This window comes from Orbicella franksi, chromosome 1 (genome assembly GCF_964199315.1).
Source record: "Orbicella franksi chromosome 1, jaOrbFran1.1, whole genome shotgun sequence".
Lineage (NCBI taxonomy): Eukaryota > Metazoa > Cnidaria > Anthozoa > Scleractinia > Merulinidae > Orbicella > Orbicella franksi.
Window position 1 is genome coordinate 33,570,202 of NC_138145.1, and position 16,124 is coordinate 33,586,325.

At 36.9% G+C, this 16,124-nt stretch overlaps 2 protein-coding genes across 6 annotated transcripts in view; one reads left to right on the forward strand and one right to left on the reverse strand.

Moving 5' to 3' along the window:
- Nucleotides 1-16,124, reverse strand: part of LOC145479127 (putative E3 ubiquitin-protein ligase HERC1) — a 304,004-nt gene that overhangs the window by 16,049 nt on the left and 271,831 nt on the right. For 3 of the 5 annotated variants that reach the window (XM_081457396.1, XM_081457404.1, XM_081457389.1), the window contains 2 exons: nucleotides 12,872-13,158; nucleotides 3,481-3,652 (listed from right to left, as the gene is read on the reverse strand). In XM_081457396.1, the coding sequence (XP_081313522.1) occupies nucleotides 3,481-3,652; nucleotides 12,872-13,158 (459 nt within the window). Of the gene's footprint in view, nucleotides 1-1,091; nucleotides 2,391-3,480; nucleotides 3,653-12,871; nucleotides 13,159-16,124 lie in introns of those variants that run through there. The other 2 variants (XM_081457421.1, XM_081457413.1) reach the window with 2 other exon arrangements.
- On the forward strand, nucleotides 13,166-16,083 carry LOC145479550 (uncharacterized). The gene has a single exon (XM_081457946.1). It carries the CDS (start codon nucleotides 14,096-14,098, stop codon nucleotides 14,999-15,001), a length of 906 nt encoding a protein of 301 aa, XP_081314072.1. The 5' UTR covers nucleotides 13,166-14,095; the 3' UTR covers nucleotides 15,002-16,083.

Sequence of the window (16,124 nt, forward strand, 5' to 3'; positions counted from 1 at the left end):
GGATGTTGATTTCACTTAGAAAACAGCAAAATGTTAATTTCACGCAACGTATAATCTCAAAAATGTTAATTTCAGGTCTAAATAGGTAAAAATGCTGATTTCACGTTAATGCGTGATGGCAAGGATGTTGATTTCACTTAGAAAACAGCAAAATGTTAATTTCACGCAACGTATAAGCTCAAAAATGTTAATTTCAGGTCTAAATAGGTAAAAATGCTGATTTTACGTTACTGCGTGACGGCAAGGATGTTGATTTCACTTAGAAAACAGCAAAATGTTAATTTCACACAGCGTATAAGCTCAAAAATGTTAATTTCAGGTCTAAATAGGTAAAAATGCTGATTTCACGTTAACGCGCGACGGCAAGGATGTTGATTTCACTTAGAAAACAGGAAAATGTTAATTTCACGCAGCGTATAAGTTCAAAAATGTTGATTTCAGGTCTAAATAGGCAAAAATGTTGATTTCACGTTAACACGTGACGGCAAGGATGCTGATTTCACTTAGAAAACAGCAAAATGTAAATTTCACGCAACTTATAAGCTAAAAATTGTTAATTTCAGGTCTAAATAGGTAAAAATGCTGATTTCACGTTAACGCGTGATGGCAAGGGTGTTGATTTCACTTAGAAAACAGCAAAATGTAAATTTCACGCAACTTATAAGCTAAAAATTGTTAATTTCAGGTCTAAATAGGTAAAAATGCTGATTTCATGTTAACGCGTGACGGCAAGGATGTTGATTTCACTTAGAAAACAGCAAAATGTTAATTTTACGCAACGTATAAGCTAAAAATTGTTAATTTCAGGTCTAAATAGGTAAAAATGTTGATTTCACGTAACGCGTGACGGAAAGGACGTTGATTTCACTTAGAAAACAGCAAAATGTTAATATCACGCAACGTATAAGTTCAAAAATGTTGATTTCAGGTTTAAATAGGTAAAATATGGCGGCCGGAAAATAGTGTTAACATCTGGAACTTACTTTGGTTATCTGGGACAATGATTATCTGCACTGAACAAATAAACATCAAATAAGCACTTTTCCAAATACAGCAACGTCTTAAATGGCCAAAATCACGAGATAAATACATATTTTTCGACAAACGTGATCGTAGCTTTATGTCACGCACCGCCTAACAGATTAACAAATTAACCCTTCTGCGCAACGTACGGGTCTCCATACATCTGCATGTCCGCTGATCCCAGAAGTTCAAAACATTACAAATCATGCCGATATGAAACAAAATCAACGCAACCTGGATCACAGATCTATGTTACAATCGATCGCTACTTGTTGGCCATTATTATCTTTAAATGAAAAAAGCTGAAACAATCTAGTTACCAGTTCGAGAAACTCGCGCAGAATGTGATCGCAATGCATGCCGGGAAGGGTCTTTATACCTCGTGCGCGGGAAAACATGGCGGTCAATACAAGACAAATTTTATCACTCAAAAACCAGTTCTCGCTTTCCAAACTTTGACACTAGCAACGCTTGGCAAATGGGTCACAACTCACGAGAGGGTATTTTTCTTGGGCAAGAACTGCTCTTGGACTTTGCTGCCTGGCTCGATCTGACTTCGAACGCCAATAACACAATTACGGTATATCAGCTACCTTCGAAGTTTCAAAACACATTTTGATTCTTTAAAACGCGCTGATGACTTACGGGTTTATCGAGGCTTTATGATGCCTCTCAACCACCAGGCAGGCACACAAGGTACTTTAACACAATGCTTAAGATATTAGTTGACAGAGCTCTAATGCGGCACACCTCTTTTTCGTTCGATGGTATTTCGTTTGCCGCTTGATCGATTCACGTGTTGTGTTTACGTCACAATAACCGATGTAAACAATCTGTTCCCAGATTTCCGCTCTATATACTATTTTCCTTTGACTTTAAGACAGCTAAGATTCAGTGGAATACACTATAAACAGTCTGCCTGTTTGCTGTTCAACAAAATAATAAGGTTTCTTTTGTTTTTTGTTCAACAAAAGATCTCCAAAAGATGCCGCTTGGAAAACTGAGCTTTTTGCATACGTTATTTCTCGAGAACGAAGAGCGCCCCAGCCCAAAAAAATTTGGAGCAATGTTTCTCAGGTACAACAAAGCCTACATGCCAAAATTCAGCTATTTTTGAACACTTTCAAAATGGCCAAAAAATCTAGGGGACGTTCTTGCACGTGGCCTTTCAATTGGCAGACTAAACACCGTATAATAAAACAAATTTAGTTTCCTAGCGTCGCTTCTCGATGACCATATTTCACGGAGAATATTAGCAGCAGAGGTAAGGAGGGCATAATGTTGAGCGGCATACCTTGGGCAAAACAAAACCAAAACCATGCAGTTGTAATTAAATATCAAACCAGTTGATATCCAAGCCAACGTTTCTGAAAATCAAACAGAGCGATGTCTGAGATTTTCACAAGATAATTAGATGTTATCAGGTTCATTCATGACCAAAATGCCATTAAGTCGAGTCTTGTGGACATGTTTTTCAATGAAATCTTAAACTATATTTGTTTTTGTTGTATTTTGACAACATTTTGAAATACATTTGATAATGAATATTAAAAGAATAAGACTACGACGTTTCGAAGTCATCTTGACTCCATTATCAAGTAGAGGTGTTAGCTGTAGTTTCGAGATTAAATACAAATAAAGGTGATAGAGTACATTAGAATAATAAATGTTTGGTTGTCATTGGTTTTGATGTGAAAGTGCATGCGCTATATGTTTAAATAAGTACGTTTGCACGTATTGATTCAGACTGTGTGTTTAACTTCAGTTTCCGTTCAGGAATAAATAGCATTTCTTGAATAAGGCAGTCCAGTTTTCCTCGGCATTTCTTAAGAACGGAAAACATTTGCCTTATTCAAGATATGCTATTAATTCGTGAGCGGAAACCGAAGTTAAACACGCAGTCTGACTCAATACGTGCAAAAGTATTTATTTAAACATAATACTGCACGCACTTTCATGTCAAACACCAATGACAACCAAACACTTCTTATTCTAATTTACTCTATCACCTTTACTTGTATTTAATCTCAAAACTACAGGTAACACCTATACTTAATAATGGAGTCAAAGTCAAGATGACTTTGAAACGTCGTAGTTTTATTCTTTTAACATTCATTATCAAATGTATTTTGATGCCTTGAAATTTCACCCGCAATTTTCACAAAAACGCTCTTGTACTTTATTTTTAAATTTTGCTATCGTCAAGACAACTATGATAAGTTGAAGTTCACAGTGTTGTATTTCCAAAATTACCCTTAATAATAAATTCAGTATTCGGTTCCATGTAAAATAGATTATGACTTTATTACGTTGCCATGGTAATTCAGATCTCAGTAAAACGTGCTCTATTCGTTCAAAGTTGAACAGTATCATTACTCAAAAGTCCGATAGAGACAGTGTGTTGGTAATAAAATATTAAATACACTGAACAGATCAGGATTTTTCATGAGTACTTACCCTATCAACTTTGACTATTTGAAAACGTTGAGAAAGGTCGGACGCTGATGTTGGAAGCCTGGAGCGACCTGATACGAATCTCATGAACAACACTCGCTCATCATTGGAGAATGACTCTAATGTAGACCATAACCACATCACTAGAGGATCAGTTGGTTCAACTTCACGATACCTAATACCCAAAACGTAATAACGAAATGCATAAATTACAAATACATAATAACACAGACAAGATAGACTAGAATATGGAATAGTTAATTTAATAATTAAATTATCAAAGCGATTCCACAGAATTACATTGCGCGTTCTTGTTGCGCATGATTTTAAGGGATTTCCATCAAGCTAAGCTCAACAGCAAAATAAATGTTCGTTTGCTCCTAAATGATCCCCAGTTTTAATGGATAAAGTTTAATGATATACGTTTGACTACGTTATATTGTTAAAAATTTTGCTTTGCTGTATAGAACATGTCTTTAGCAAATCCTGGTTATGTGCGCATGTAAGTGAATTCTTCAATTTGATTCATAATCTAAAATCCTTTCAGCTAAAATAGCTCACAAAGTAAGATCAAAGTGTGTATAGTTGAACGGTTCTAATACAGTCAAACCTCTCCACAACGGCCACCTTAGGGACAAAGGAAAGTGGCTGTTGTAGAGTAGTGGCCGTTATGGGGAGGGAGGTAGGGGCTAACATTGCACCTGTTCTTTTTTTCTGGGTGTTACATTTTTTTTGTTAAAAAATGCTTATTTTAGCATATAAAATTCAAAATGTGTCAATACAATGGAAACTAAACAGAAACAGAGACTAACAATGCCTGGTACGCATAAAGTTTGGGGAGCTTTTACAATAAAAATGGGGTTTTGCATACACCTTTCATTAGTCGTTGATTAACTGGTCGTTGTTGAGAGGTTATTTTGGCCGGTTGAGAATAGCTTTAGTGGCTGTTGCCGTTGTGGAGAGGTAGCCGCTGTAGGCAGGTCAAAATGAGAGTGAATATATAGACTGTCCACTGGGACCAAAAAAGTGGCCGTTAGTGGAGGTTCGACTGTAATTGGCTTTTTTCAGAAATTATAGTTCCCCTTTCTGATAACTAGAGTTCTTAGGTACAAATCAAAGGAAACTATGAAGAAGTCGTGGATACATTGCCTGCATACATTTACTTGATCGATAATTAGTTTATAGTTGATAATTTTTGAAATGACTTTTTGAAAGCCTTTTTGAAAGCTCAGGTAGTACATGTGCAGTGTAACTAGGTAAGTAAACAAAAATCAAATTACAGGCTGTTTATTCGGTGTACTTATAAATTTTAAAATGGAATATAATAATTAATTTTGATTGGCATTGGAAAAAAATATTTTTACTTTAACTTGTACATGTAGTGTCAATTGACTTCTACTGTCTGTTGCAAAAGAAAGCCATTAAATAAAAGTTCACAATAATCACCGCTCCCAAAATTAACACCCAGTCAGAGTTGTGGGTCATAATATGTATAATATTAGTGAATCATCAGTGCATTTTGGGTCAAGGTAATTTGATTGTGGTGCTTCTTCAGTAAACATTCGAGTGTTGCAATATGAAAAGGCCGTATTGCAATTATGCAGAAAGTATGTCACATGGTTTCAACATTCATAACTTTAAGACAATCAGCTCGAGAATGCCAAGAATATTTTGCACAATTTCACTCTAGCGGGACACAGATACACTGTAATTGGCTAGGCTGTAGTGGTTTCCCTGCCTAGTAATAAAAATTTTATGTATATAAGTATTTTAATCAGTTAGGCAAAGTTGAATAAATAAATAAAAGATATTGCAAACATGAACAATTTGATTTTAGCTAACTGGTAAATGGGAATAGTGAGAAAAGTATTTCTCCAAATATTATAAGAATTATTTCAAACAGTTTTCAGCATCCCTCCCAGAAAGGGCTACTTGAAATCCCTGCCATGAAATCCCCTGCTACATCTTGCATAAAAAAAGTTCAATTTTGTTTTCGAATTTGAACCCAAAGTGAAGGGGATGCTTTATTTACAGTTATATAAGTTTTCTCCTCGTAACTATGCCCAGGGGGAGGGAGAAGGGACCTAACCAAGTTTTACACAAGGAGGCGCTGCCCCAAGGTCATTATACTTTCCCTTTTGTATAGTGTTTTTTTTTTTCCAGAAAAGGTTACCCTTTCATAGATGTAGCTTTAAACTTGAAACCCCTTTCACATATCTACAGTAGACCCATTACTTCTCTATTCGTGGATAAATTAGCAATGCATGTTTAAAATCCCTGCCTTTTTGTCATACATCCCACCTGTTAAAAAGTGCACCTTGAGTCAACTATAGGGAGTCCCCTCAGCTTGATGCATTACAAAATAAAAAGGGTATTGCAGATTGTAATGTAAACAATAAAAATAACAATAGTTTATTTCTTGGAAACAGAAATCACATTATTTTATTCCTATCTTGGCAATTGTTTGTGTTCATTTCACTAGCAATGCAGAAATATTCAAAACGATTGTTGACAGGTATAATTAATATCTATTTCAAGTTTTGATTACAGTTGTTTATGTATCTCGTTTCTAGACCAAAAATAAGATTACACATACATCACCAGCCACTATGCCTGTTTGACATGATTGGACAGTAAATCTCCCTCGCAAAAAGTAGATCTACACAGTCTCTTGGATGCTAATTTGTCTATCCATCAATCAAATGTTAGAGCATATTTACTCGATTGTCAATGCTGACTTGTATACCATTCACGAAGAAATGCTCACTCTGATCGAACTGCATAGAATACAGAAGAAAAGTAGTGTGAAGAACAACAAAATTAAAAAAAGATTAAGCAATTTGAATTTTTTGCTTGAAGTAAGCTTAAGCTTATTTTAAAATACAAAATAATTAAATCATGGGTTTTGAATTCAAGATACGAGCTCCGCCAGAATTTCAACAGGCTACCTTAGGCTTACCTTGGACTCTAGGAGGAGAGAAAGCGATTGGAAAACCAACAAATTCTCTAGCCAAGAAAACATAGGCACACAAGGCGTGCAAGAGTTATTTTTTTGTGTGAAGTTTCTGAGAAAGGAGCATTCATGGTACAGTAATGATTTGGTAATTTTTTCTTTGGTTGTGATGTTACATCGGTCATGGTAAGATGGCTAAATAGTAAGCCATAAAATGTTCGACTGAACAAACTACAGTAATCTGACTTGTCTCCAGATTAATGTAGATACCATCTTATTTTCTAACAGGCAATTTGATTCGTTCTTTGATACAACCCAGTGTGACATGCGCACATGCATAACTTCCTCACTCACCGATCACATAACCCTTCCAACCCCCAAGAGGAATTTTTGCGCAAAAATACTCGAGTTAATTTAGGGACTTTTTTGCATTTTATACCAGACGTAAGTTTACCTTTTCACACAACACAACACAACACAACACAACTTCACCAAAAATAGAAAGAAAGAGAAAAAACCTCTGACATGTTGAAAGTCTGATTTAATTAAATTGCACTTTAACTTGGTGCCGCGCAGTCTTCAAAGAACATTTGAACAGTTTTCATACTTTTTACCTTAAAAATATTGGACTGAAATGAATGTCATCAAATAAAACTATTAAACTGCTACTGCAGAGACGTAAAAACCGTCCAGAAATGAAAGCTTTTTTGTTTAATATCCTGGAAACAATAGCCGATAACTTGTCAGCTCTAATTGAATTTACTCCCATATAAAAAAGTGTTAAGTTACCATTTGTTACTAAAGATAGCAAACATCTTGTGGGAAAGAGTGGCGACGATTCGTCCGCTCTAATTGAGTGTCACATTACACTTAGTAACTAAAAAACAAAAATATCTTGTTATATTTGCATGCAACAAGAACAAAACAATCATTACCTGCACTTACTAATGTAAACGTTAGAACTGTTTCAAATCTAAAGTCTCGTCCCCTCTAAAACATGTCCTAAGAACTAGAAGCGACGATTTGTGACCTCTAATTGAATTTACTGCTTGTGAAAAACAAAAGTGTCAAGTTACCTTTAACTAAAAATAAAAATATCTCATTGCATTTGCATACTACGAACTCACGAACTGTTTCAAACCTCACGGCTCATCTCGTTCATTTAACTAAAATCCTCAGCCTAACCCACAGAAAATGTCGAAGTAAACCCAATATATGAATACTTCCTCCTCTTTTAGAGAAGAATGAATACGGCTTTTCTGAACTTTATCGGGATCAGATCTTCTCACATACCATTTACCTTTACAACAAGAAATTTGATTGGCTGTTTTATAGTAGATCCAATCTGATTGGTGTGACATACATACATCTCTCACTCACTCACTCACTCACCCATTGACCCGTACCATACTCGACATGCTGACTAAGAGGTATTTTTTGTAAAAAAAATAACTCAAAACTAGAAAGAAAGAAAAAAACCTCTCTGACACGTTGAAAGTCTGATTTAATTAAATGCACTTTAACTTGACGCCACGCAGTCTTCAAAGAACATTTGAACAGTTTTCATACTTTTTACCTTTAAAAATATCGGACTGAAATGAATGTCATCAAATAAAACTATTAAACTGCTACTGCAGAGACGTAAAAACACTCTAGAAATGAAAGCTCCTTTTTTGTTAAATATCCTGGGAACAATAGCCGATAACTTGTAAGCTCTAATTGAATTTACTCCCATATGAAAAACAAAAATGTCGAGTTACCATTTGTAACTAAAAATAGCAAACATCTCGTGGGAGCAAGTGGTGACGATTCGCCAGCTCTAATTGAATTTACTACCTTGTGAAAAACAAGAGTCAAATTACCCATTGTAACTAAAAAATAAAAATGTCTTGTTATATTTGCATGCAATAAGGACAAAGCAATCATTACCTGCACTTACTATTGTAAACGTTAGAAATGCTTCAAATCTAAATAGTCTCGTCTCCTCTAAAACATGTCCTAAGAACTAGAACCGACGATTCGTGACCTCTAATTGAATTAACTCCTTTTGAAAAACAAAAGTATCAAGTTACCCTTTGTAATTAAAAATAAAAATATCTCGTGCCATTTGCCTACTTCTAACTCATGAATTGTTTCAAAACTCAAGACTCATCTCGTTTATAACTAGCCACCATTACACTGAAAATTATGCACTCTAAAACAACCCAATGTACGTATGTAACTGTCACACTCTCCTCCAAACCAGACTAAAAATCACAAACTGGCAACATACACGTCACTCTTTACTTTTCAACCACCAAAGTCCTTGTGTTTACAGATACCTTGTGTTTCTCACATACCATTTACCTTTACAACAAGAAATTTGATTGGCTGTTCATAGTAGATCCAATCTGATTGGTGTGACATACATACATCTCTCACTCACTCACTCACTCACCCATTGACCCGTCCATAACATACCTGACGCGCCGACTAAGAGGTATTTTTTTACAAAAAATAACTCAAAAAGCTATGAGCCGCGTCTGGAAAACACGATCTCACTTCCTGACTTTGTATATATCATCAAATGAGTTCGAGTGGAATTTGGAATAAATAAGCACAAGCAAATTTTTTTAAGACTACAAAAAATTGCACAAGTCTGTAGGGCAAGTGCAATTTGTAGTCTTTGAAAAATTTAGGAGTGCTTGTTTATTCCAAATTGCATGAGAAAAATCATTTGATTACTTGTGAATAATATACAAGTGACAATTTCTGTCATGCTTCAGTATTTTACGTGACAAATGAAGGGTCAAGCTACTTCAACTTTATTGGATGAAAATTTGACATGTGAATTCAAGCATAAAAATTAATTCAATCTCTCCAAGTCATGTATGAAAACTGAGCACTTTCTTTTAACTGTGAAAAGCAGTCTTTTTTCACAGTTGAATTGAAGAACTTGACCCAAAAGCAAAAGAAAACCTCCTGTGGTTTTAATGCGGCCTTCTTTACAACTGTTTTTCAAGTGGTTGAAAAACTTTGTGCCATGTTCAAGTTTATCTTCACCAAGAAGAAACTCTTCAACCAGCACAAGTTGCTTTAACCAAAATGCCAAGAAATGAAGCTAAAATTTACCAAGAAACAGATTTTCTTAGCACTGAAGGACATTTATTAACTTCACCTGGTTGCTTCCTGACTTTAACTTCTTCACTGGATGTTGCACAGGTTAGATTTGCATTTGTCGCGTTTTGTTTGTGAACTATCTTACCTAATCTCTAAGCTTTGTTCTTTCGCAAAAGTGGAATGGTTGCACCTTTCGTCTTCGAAATTAAGACATGGCAGGTTCTTAGGACGTCTTGCTGGGTCCTTCTTCACGTTTTGCTTCGTACTACTGACGGAATTTTAAAAGTGACTTTTTCAACTGGGATTTTGTCACGCCGTCGCGATCGACTCCGGTATTTCAATTCAGTCAACTCAAGTTTAACTTATGTTTTTCTCCTCGCGGATTTTGTGCATATTTCTTATCTGACACACTTCGCGATAGCTAGTGTGGTTATTTTTGCTTGTTATGAAGTCTTTGTATTAAAATTTAGGTAAAGAGTTTAACTCGTCTCATTTTTGTCTGCCATTTTGTTTGTCCTAGCTCAATTTTGTCAGAGCTGTCAATCATTTTTAATTTTACTGTTTTGCACTCAATTTAACTTTTTTGCACTGGTGAAATTGCACTGATCACTGATTTGGGATTAATTGACATGTTCTCAGCCAATCAGACTGCAGAAATTGTTGCTTGTATATTATTAGACTTGTAACAATTCTTTGACCTCGCCGGCCGCACTGTGGTGACCAATACATGATCACAGTCATAAATACCTCTACCAGCTTTCATCTACGTGTGAGCAAAAGCCCTAGGAAAAATACTACACATTTACAAAAGCGAAACACATGAACCAAAATTGCCGTGCTCAACTTTGAAGGTCTTTGAGAAACTTGTACCCAGGCTCTCCATGTTATCGGCCAAAAGTTTACGTCTGAGTGAGTGACACATTTGCATATTTTGCCCCATACTAATATAGTCGTTTCTACGCTTTGCACTATGCTATGCATTTAAAGAGCACAGTGACAACCATTTATTTCGTTTTAGTACTATCATAAAGTGGACAAAGTTTTCATTTTTTAAAATACCCCTTCTTTTTGAAGGCGGCGTGGCTGAGTGGTTTAGGGCACTGGATTTGAAATCTGGAGGTCCCTGGTTCAAATCCTCCACCCTGCCGCTATCTGGAATTGTTCTCGGTAGTCCCGAGTTCAACTCCTTGACCACGTTGTGTAAATAGCCAACTGGTCAGCCTCCAACCAGTTGGGATTCTTAATAGTTTATGTTTTATTTGAAACTTTTAACGATAAAAATCAACAGTAAAACACGACGTTTCGACCGTACTTCGGTCATTATCAAGTAAATAGTAAAATTGAACAGTGAATATATATGTAAGTAAGAAGTTTAAAAAGATCTGCAGGTGTAAACGGACAATGAAAACATACAAAGAAAAAAACTAATGAAAAGCTAATTAAAGACCTTAGCACGAATTGAGTCAGATTGTACATTGAGAGTAGGTCTCAGCTCGTGAATAAAAAACATCTCATAGATGAAGCAGTCACATTTGTTCGTACACTTCATTAAAACGCTAAAATTCTTTGTAAGATCTTTTGGAGCCAAAGAATGTTTGCTGCGAAAATGCTTGCCAATTGACGAAGAAAAGTTTTTGTTCTTCAACACGTTGGTGCAGATGGTGGCGTGTTAAACCAACATAACCTGCATCGCACAGGTCACATTCAGATTTGTAAACAAGACACTGTTGGTTCACAATTGGCGGCTTAGCTTCTCCCAATTTGAGATCTCGTCCAAATTTCTGGCTGACAAATACAGGCTGTACGATTGTCTGGATCTTCTGACTAAAATGTTTAAGTTGGGCACGTACAATATCAGCTGAGGCCTGATCTTTAAACGGTAGGACCACAGGAATGGGGTCTGATTGATCACTGACAACTGGTGGGGAAACAGGGTGATCCGATGCTTTGGTGACAACAAACCGTAAAATGGTAGAGTTGACAAAATTGTCAGGATATTTTAGTTGAGAAAACAATAATTTCAGTCGATCACATTCTTCAGAGAAGTAACGCCAATTGGATGAAAGTCGAAATGCACAATCAAGCATACTTTTTACAACCCACGTTTGTACCGGTCATCTACATGGCTCTTGTAATATAGCAGGAGGCCAGTATTTGTGGGTTTAACATACACCTTAGTCTCAACATGTAGCTACATGTGTATGTTTGTTGAGCAGCTGGGTGCCCAAAAAAGGAAGCATGCTATTACTCTCCATCTCCATGGTGAACTTAATAGAGGAATGGCACTGGTTTAAAATCTCGTGGAAATTGTCTGCTGATGCTTTGTCCGGCATTATGGTCAGTGTGTCATCCACAAATCTCTTGTAATATGTGGACATCTTGCCTTCATGCTCCAAGGTTTCTTCAGTGCTACACATAAAAACGTTGGCTAATAGAGAACCAAGGGGGGAGCCCATATCAACTCCACTGGTCTGTTCATATAGCTGGCCGTTGAATGTGAAAAGTTGGTCCTTTGTTGCCGCCCTAAGAAGATCGATGAGGTGCAGCTTATTGAGATTAAGATGGTACATTTCATTAAACCAATTATTAATGAAAGCCTTGTCGTCGACTAGTTGTATGGTCTCCTCCAGGGGTACATTGGCAAACAGGGAAGAAACATCATAGGAAACCAGAATATCTCCATTGATAATCGCCAATTCGTGGACCTCGTTCACGAACTCGAAGGTGTCGCTTATCGTATACTGGTTTGTGGCGAGAGGTTTTAGTTTGTCATCCAGCCATTTGGCGAGGGCATAATTGTAGGTCTGTGTAGCTGACAGAATAGGTCGCATAGCTAACTCTTTCTTGTGTGTTTTGGGCAAACCATAAAGGTGGGTTAGCCTGGAACCTGATGGATGGACAGACTCTGCAATTGGAGTGGGTAGAATTCGGTGAACAAGTGATTCCAGCTCCTTCTCCTTTTGTAGGAGGGGTGATAGTGTTTCGGTGGTCTACCTCTACACTTAAGTCTATCTGGTTCAACCATCCTAAATTTGGTGACATCGTTTATGGATGCGTCAGCAAGTAACAGCAGTAAGCAGTAGCAGTAGGAGCAAGTAACTTATTCGTCCAAGACCAAGACGCTGGATCCCACGACCTTTACTTATATATTTGAAACATTTGTTTATTCATTTAGTGTCCCCCAATTAGCACATTTAATAGTGCTAAATACAATTGACACTTAAATAAAGTTATTATTATTATTATTACTTCGGAGGAATCACCTTAAACAAGCGAACTCTGTAATTTGTGTTTGTCTGAAAAGCTCTGTTTCTACTCTTCATGCTGCCAATCCAAAATTACCTTGCAACTTTCTTGAGTACTTCAATACTAACTTCTTTGGATCCACAAACCATCTGCTCAAGTTTTTCTGCCGTCAATAGTGACAGAAGAGGAACTGGAATAATCCAGCCCATACCTTCACGGACTGTTTCCACTTGACGATCCATTTCATGTAAGCGATACTGAAGAGCACGCTCAACGTATTCTTGGCGGTTACTAAAGGTAAGATTAATGTTATGACCACTGGGACAGATTGGCACAAAGTGACCATTGGCACTCTGAGTCTCAAACAACTCGATTGGAATGATCTGAAAAGACAAAAGCAACAATGGATGATCCATTAATAAATACCCTAACAGACAACTCATTGCCTTTATTTTCTTTAAGGTATCATGGTAGGTGGATTGACAGTGTTTGGAAATTGCGCTCTTACGCAGGCGCTTTCAAAGAAAACCCCATCAACCCATACATTTTCTGAAAGCTTAATAGTTATAGAATGCAATCATAACTTTAAAATTTTCTAAAAAGTTATTGTCACGGTAATATTAAAAGTGATACTCAGAAATACTACTTTGTTTAAACTGGTTTGCTTCCGCGAGTGAATTTTCGGAGTGGCGCAATTAACATGGCCAATGTTTTCTCACATATCACCCTCAAAAAGTGTGTCGGTGATTTTCCAGATGTGGTTTTGTTTTTTTTCTACACCCTCTTAAACTTTAATATTTTCAATGTGGAGGTTTCTTTCTACTTAAGAGGCCATAACTTTGAAACGACGGCAAAATTAAACAAAGCCTGACACCCTTTTTCGAGAAAGGTGTTGTGGAACATACCTACCGATTTTCAGCCAATTCCGTCGGAAGACATGCGTAAACGAACTAAAAATGTTCATCATTATATGCAGTTTTATTTTATTGAGAAAAAGATGAAAAACCTTGTGGTTGTGTTTTCACTAGGACAATTTTAGCTAGATAAAGTCAGAAAAGTCTGAAAATACAGTGAAAACACTTTGTCTGGTGTTTAGCGAGTTAACAATGCCAACTGTTTTCACAAAGAAAAACAAAGGGTTTTCTTGCCTTTATGACGGGAAACTCATGCAGAGTTATACTACCTCGCAAGATGGTTTAACTTGTCCCGACAAATACCGCAGCCAATTGCATCGCGTGTAGTGACAGATGCCTGCCAAACAATCTGGCAAAAATATTTTCCAGACGCTCACCTTGTGGTTCTTTCGAAACAAAACCTTGTATGCTTGTAAACATGGCTGACAAATTGCAAAACACTTCCCAATTCTTTCGCCGTTTTACAATTCCTCCGGACCTGTTGGATGCTCAGATCCCTCGTCCAGGGCCTCACCTGTTTCACAGCGTCAGCATGCAGAATCAATTCCCACATTACGGGCAAGCAGCAGTTCTTCTATACCAAGTTCCTATGCCACATGCGTCACCCTCGACAAGCTCAGTCCCAAGCAGCAAAAGCGAAAACACAACAAACGAAGAAAATCTACAGCCAAGAGCTATGAACAGGAACCGTGGCTCTGACTGGACAGACATGGAGACAAGGTATTTACTTGAATTGTGGAGGGACAATTTCCCAATCAGCAAGAAAAGAAACAGCACTGTGTGGGATGCCATCACAAAGAAGCTCAATTCCATTCTTAAAGACCAGGGAATACCAAGCTACCGCACAGGTACGCAGTGTAAGGCGTGCATTAAATACCTTCAGGACGAGTACAAACGAGTAAAGGACCACAATTCCCGAAGTGGCAACAACTGGGAATTGTTCAAATACTACGACATGATCAATGAAGTTTTGGGATCCAAGCCGAACATCATGCTGAAAGAAGTTGTCGAATGTGGTTTGGCTGAAGATGCCAACGCAACTGCAGTTGGTGACTCTGAAGCTTCACCTGAATCAAATGTTCCAGCAGATCACGAAAGCAATACAGACCTGGAACAGGAGTTCGAAAAGAACTTAAAAGGAAACCCAAAACGTTCCAAAAAAAGGAGCAAAGGAAAAGCGCCTGCCGTAAAGAAAGCGAAGGCTGCTTCGGCTGAGTCCAACAGCGATCGTGTGGAATTTTTACAAGAAAGTCAAAGTAAAGACCACGACCTTTTCAAGCGCCTCGCTGACAAGGAGGCAGAGAGATCTTAAAAGTCAAAAACTTATGTTTGACGCTATAAAAGAAATGGCACAAATTTTTAAAGGAGATAGTTAAAGAGAGAACGGCAGACTTTCAGACACAAGTTTTTGTACATCAAGTACAAAGATTTTTAATTTTTATTATCGTTACTGTTTAAGGTGGCCGAACACAGTTTTCGCGCGCGCTTTCGCTGATGCAATTGAGAGCGCGCACAAGGATTGCAAAAACAAACATGCCGTCAATAGAGCGATCATTTTATTTACTTAACACCAACACTATCTGTGCTATTTTTCTCTATTATTGAACACAGTGTATTGATGGCTTTAGTCTTTTATTACAAAGATATGTTAGAAAAAGTAACGACGCAAAGAACCCAGCAATTCTCAGCTTTTTCTTTGTTACCCAAAAAACCCAGTTAAATGCAGCGCATGTGCAGTTGCTCAAAAACTTGAGACCGATTGCCTTTGCAGAAACTTGCCGATTTCTGACGATACAGTCGTTAGAATTTCAAGAAATTTGGCAAAAAAATAGTTCAGAAACCTCGTGAATGATCTATCGCAAAAAATCTGAATTTTGACATAGGGAATTTTTAATAATACAGAACATGCGGTGAAAACAATTTACGGCGAATTACGAAAATCGCCTATGTCAAAATTTTATTAGAACAGTGTTGACAGAAGGGATTTAATGTCAATACGTAGTGGGCAAAAGATGAAAAAAATCTAACGACTGGATTTTTTAAAAATAAACAAAAACCATTTTTTAAGCCTTGTTTTTAATCAACCCCATTGCCATGGCAACAGCACACACCTTAGCCAAAATGCGAGAATAAACTTTTCTCTGGTTAACCTTGACTCTTGCAAAAAACGGGCGCCAAAGCATAAATAGCTTAAAAGTAATGGTGAATTAGGTGTAGGCTCTTGAAAACTGTGTTCGGCCACCTTAACTTGTTTGAAGTGAACATCAAGTACATAGATTTTTTTTATTATTGTTACTGCTAAACTTGTTTGAAGTGAAAATCAAGCAAGTACATAGATTTTCTTATTTGAAGTGAACATCAAGTACATAGATGTATTGTCACTGTTGAACTTGTTTGAAGTGAACTTTTTCAATCACATTAATATAATTTTTCAA

Excerpts from the sequence above, each read along its gene's own strand:
- LOC145479550 (XM_081457946.1), top strand. The coding sequence starts at position 14,096 with ATGCTTGTAAACATGGCTGACAAATTGCAAAACACTTCCCAATTCTTT.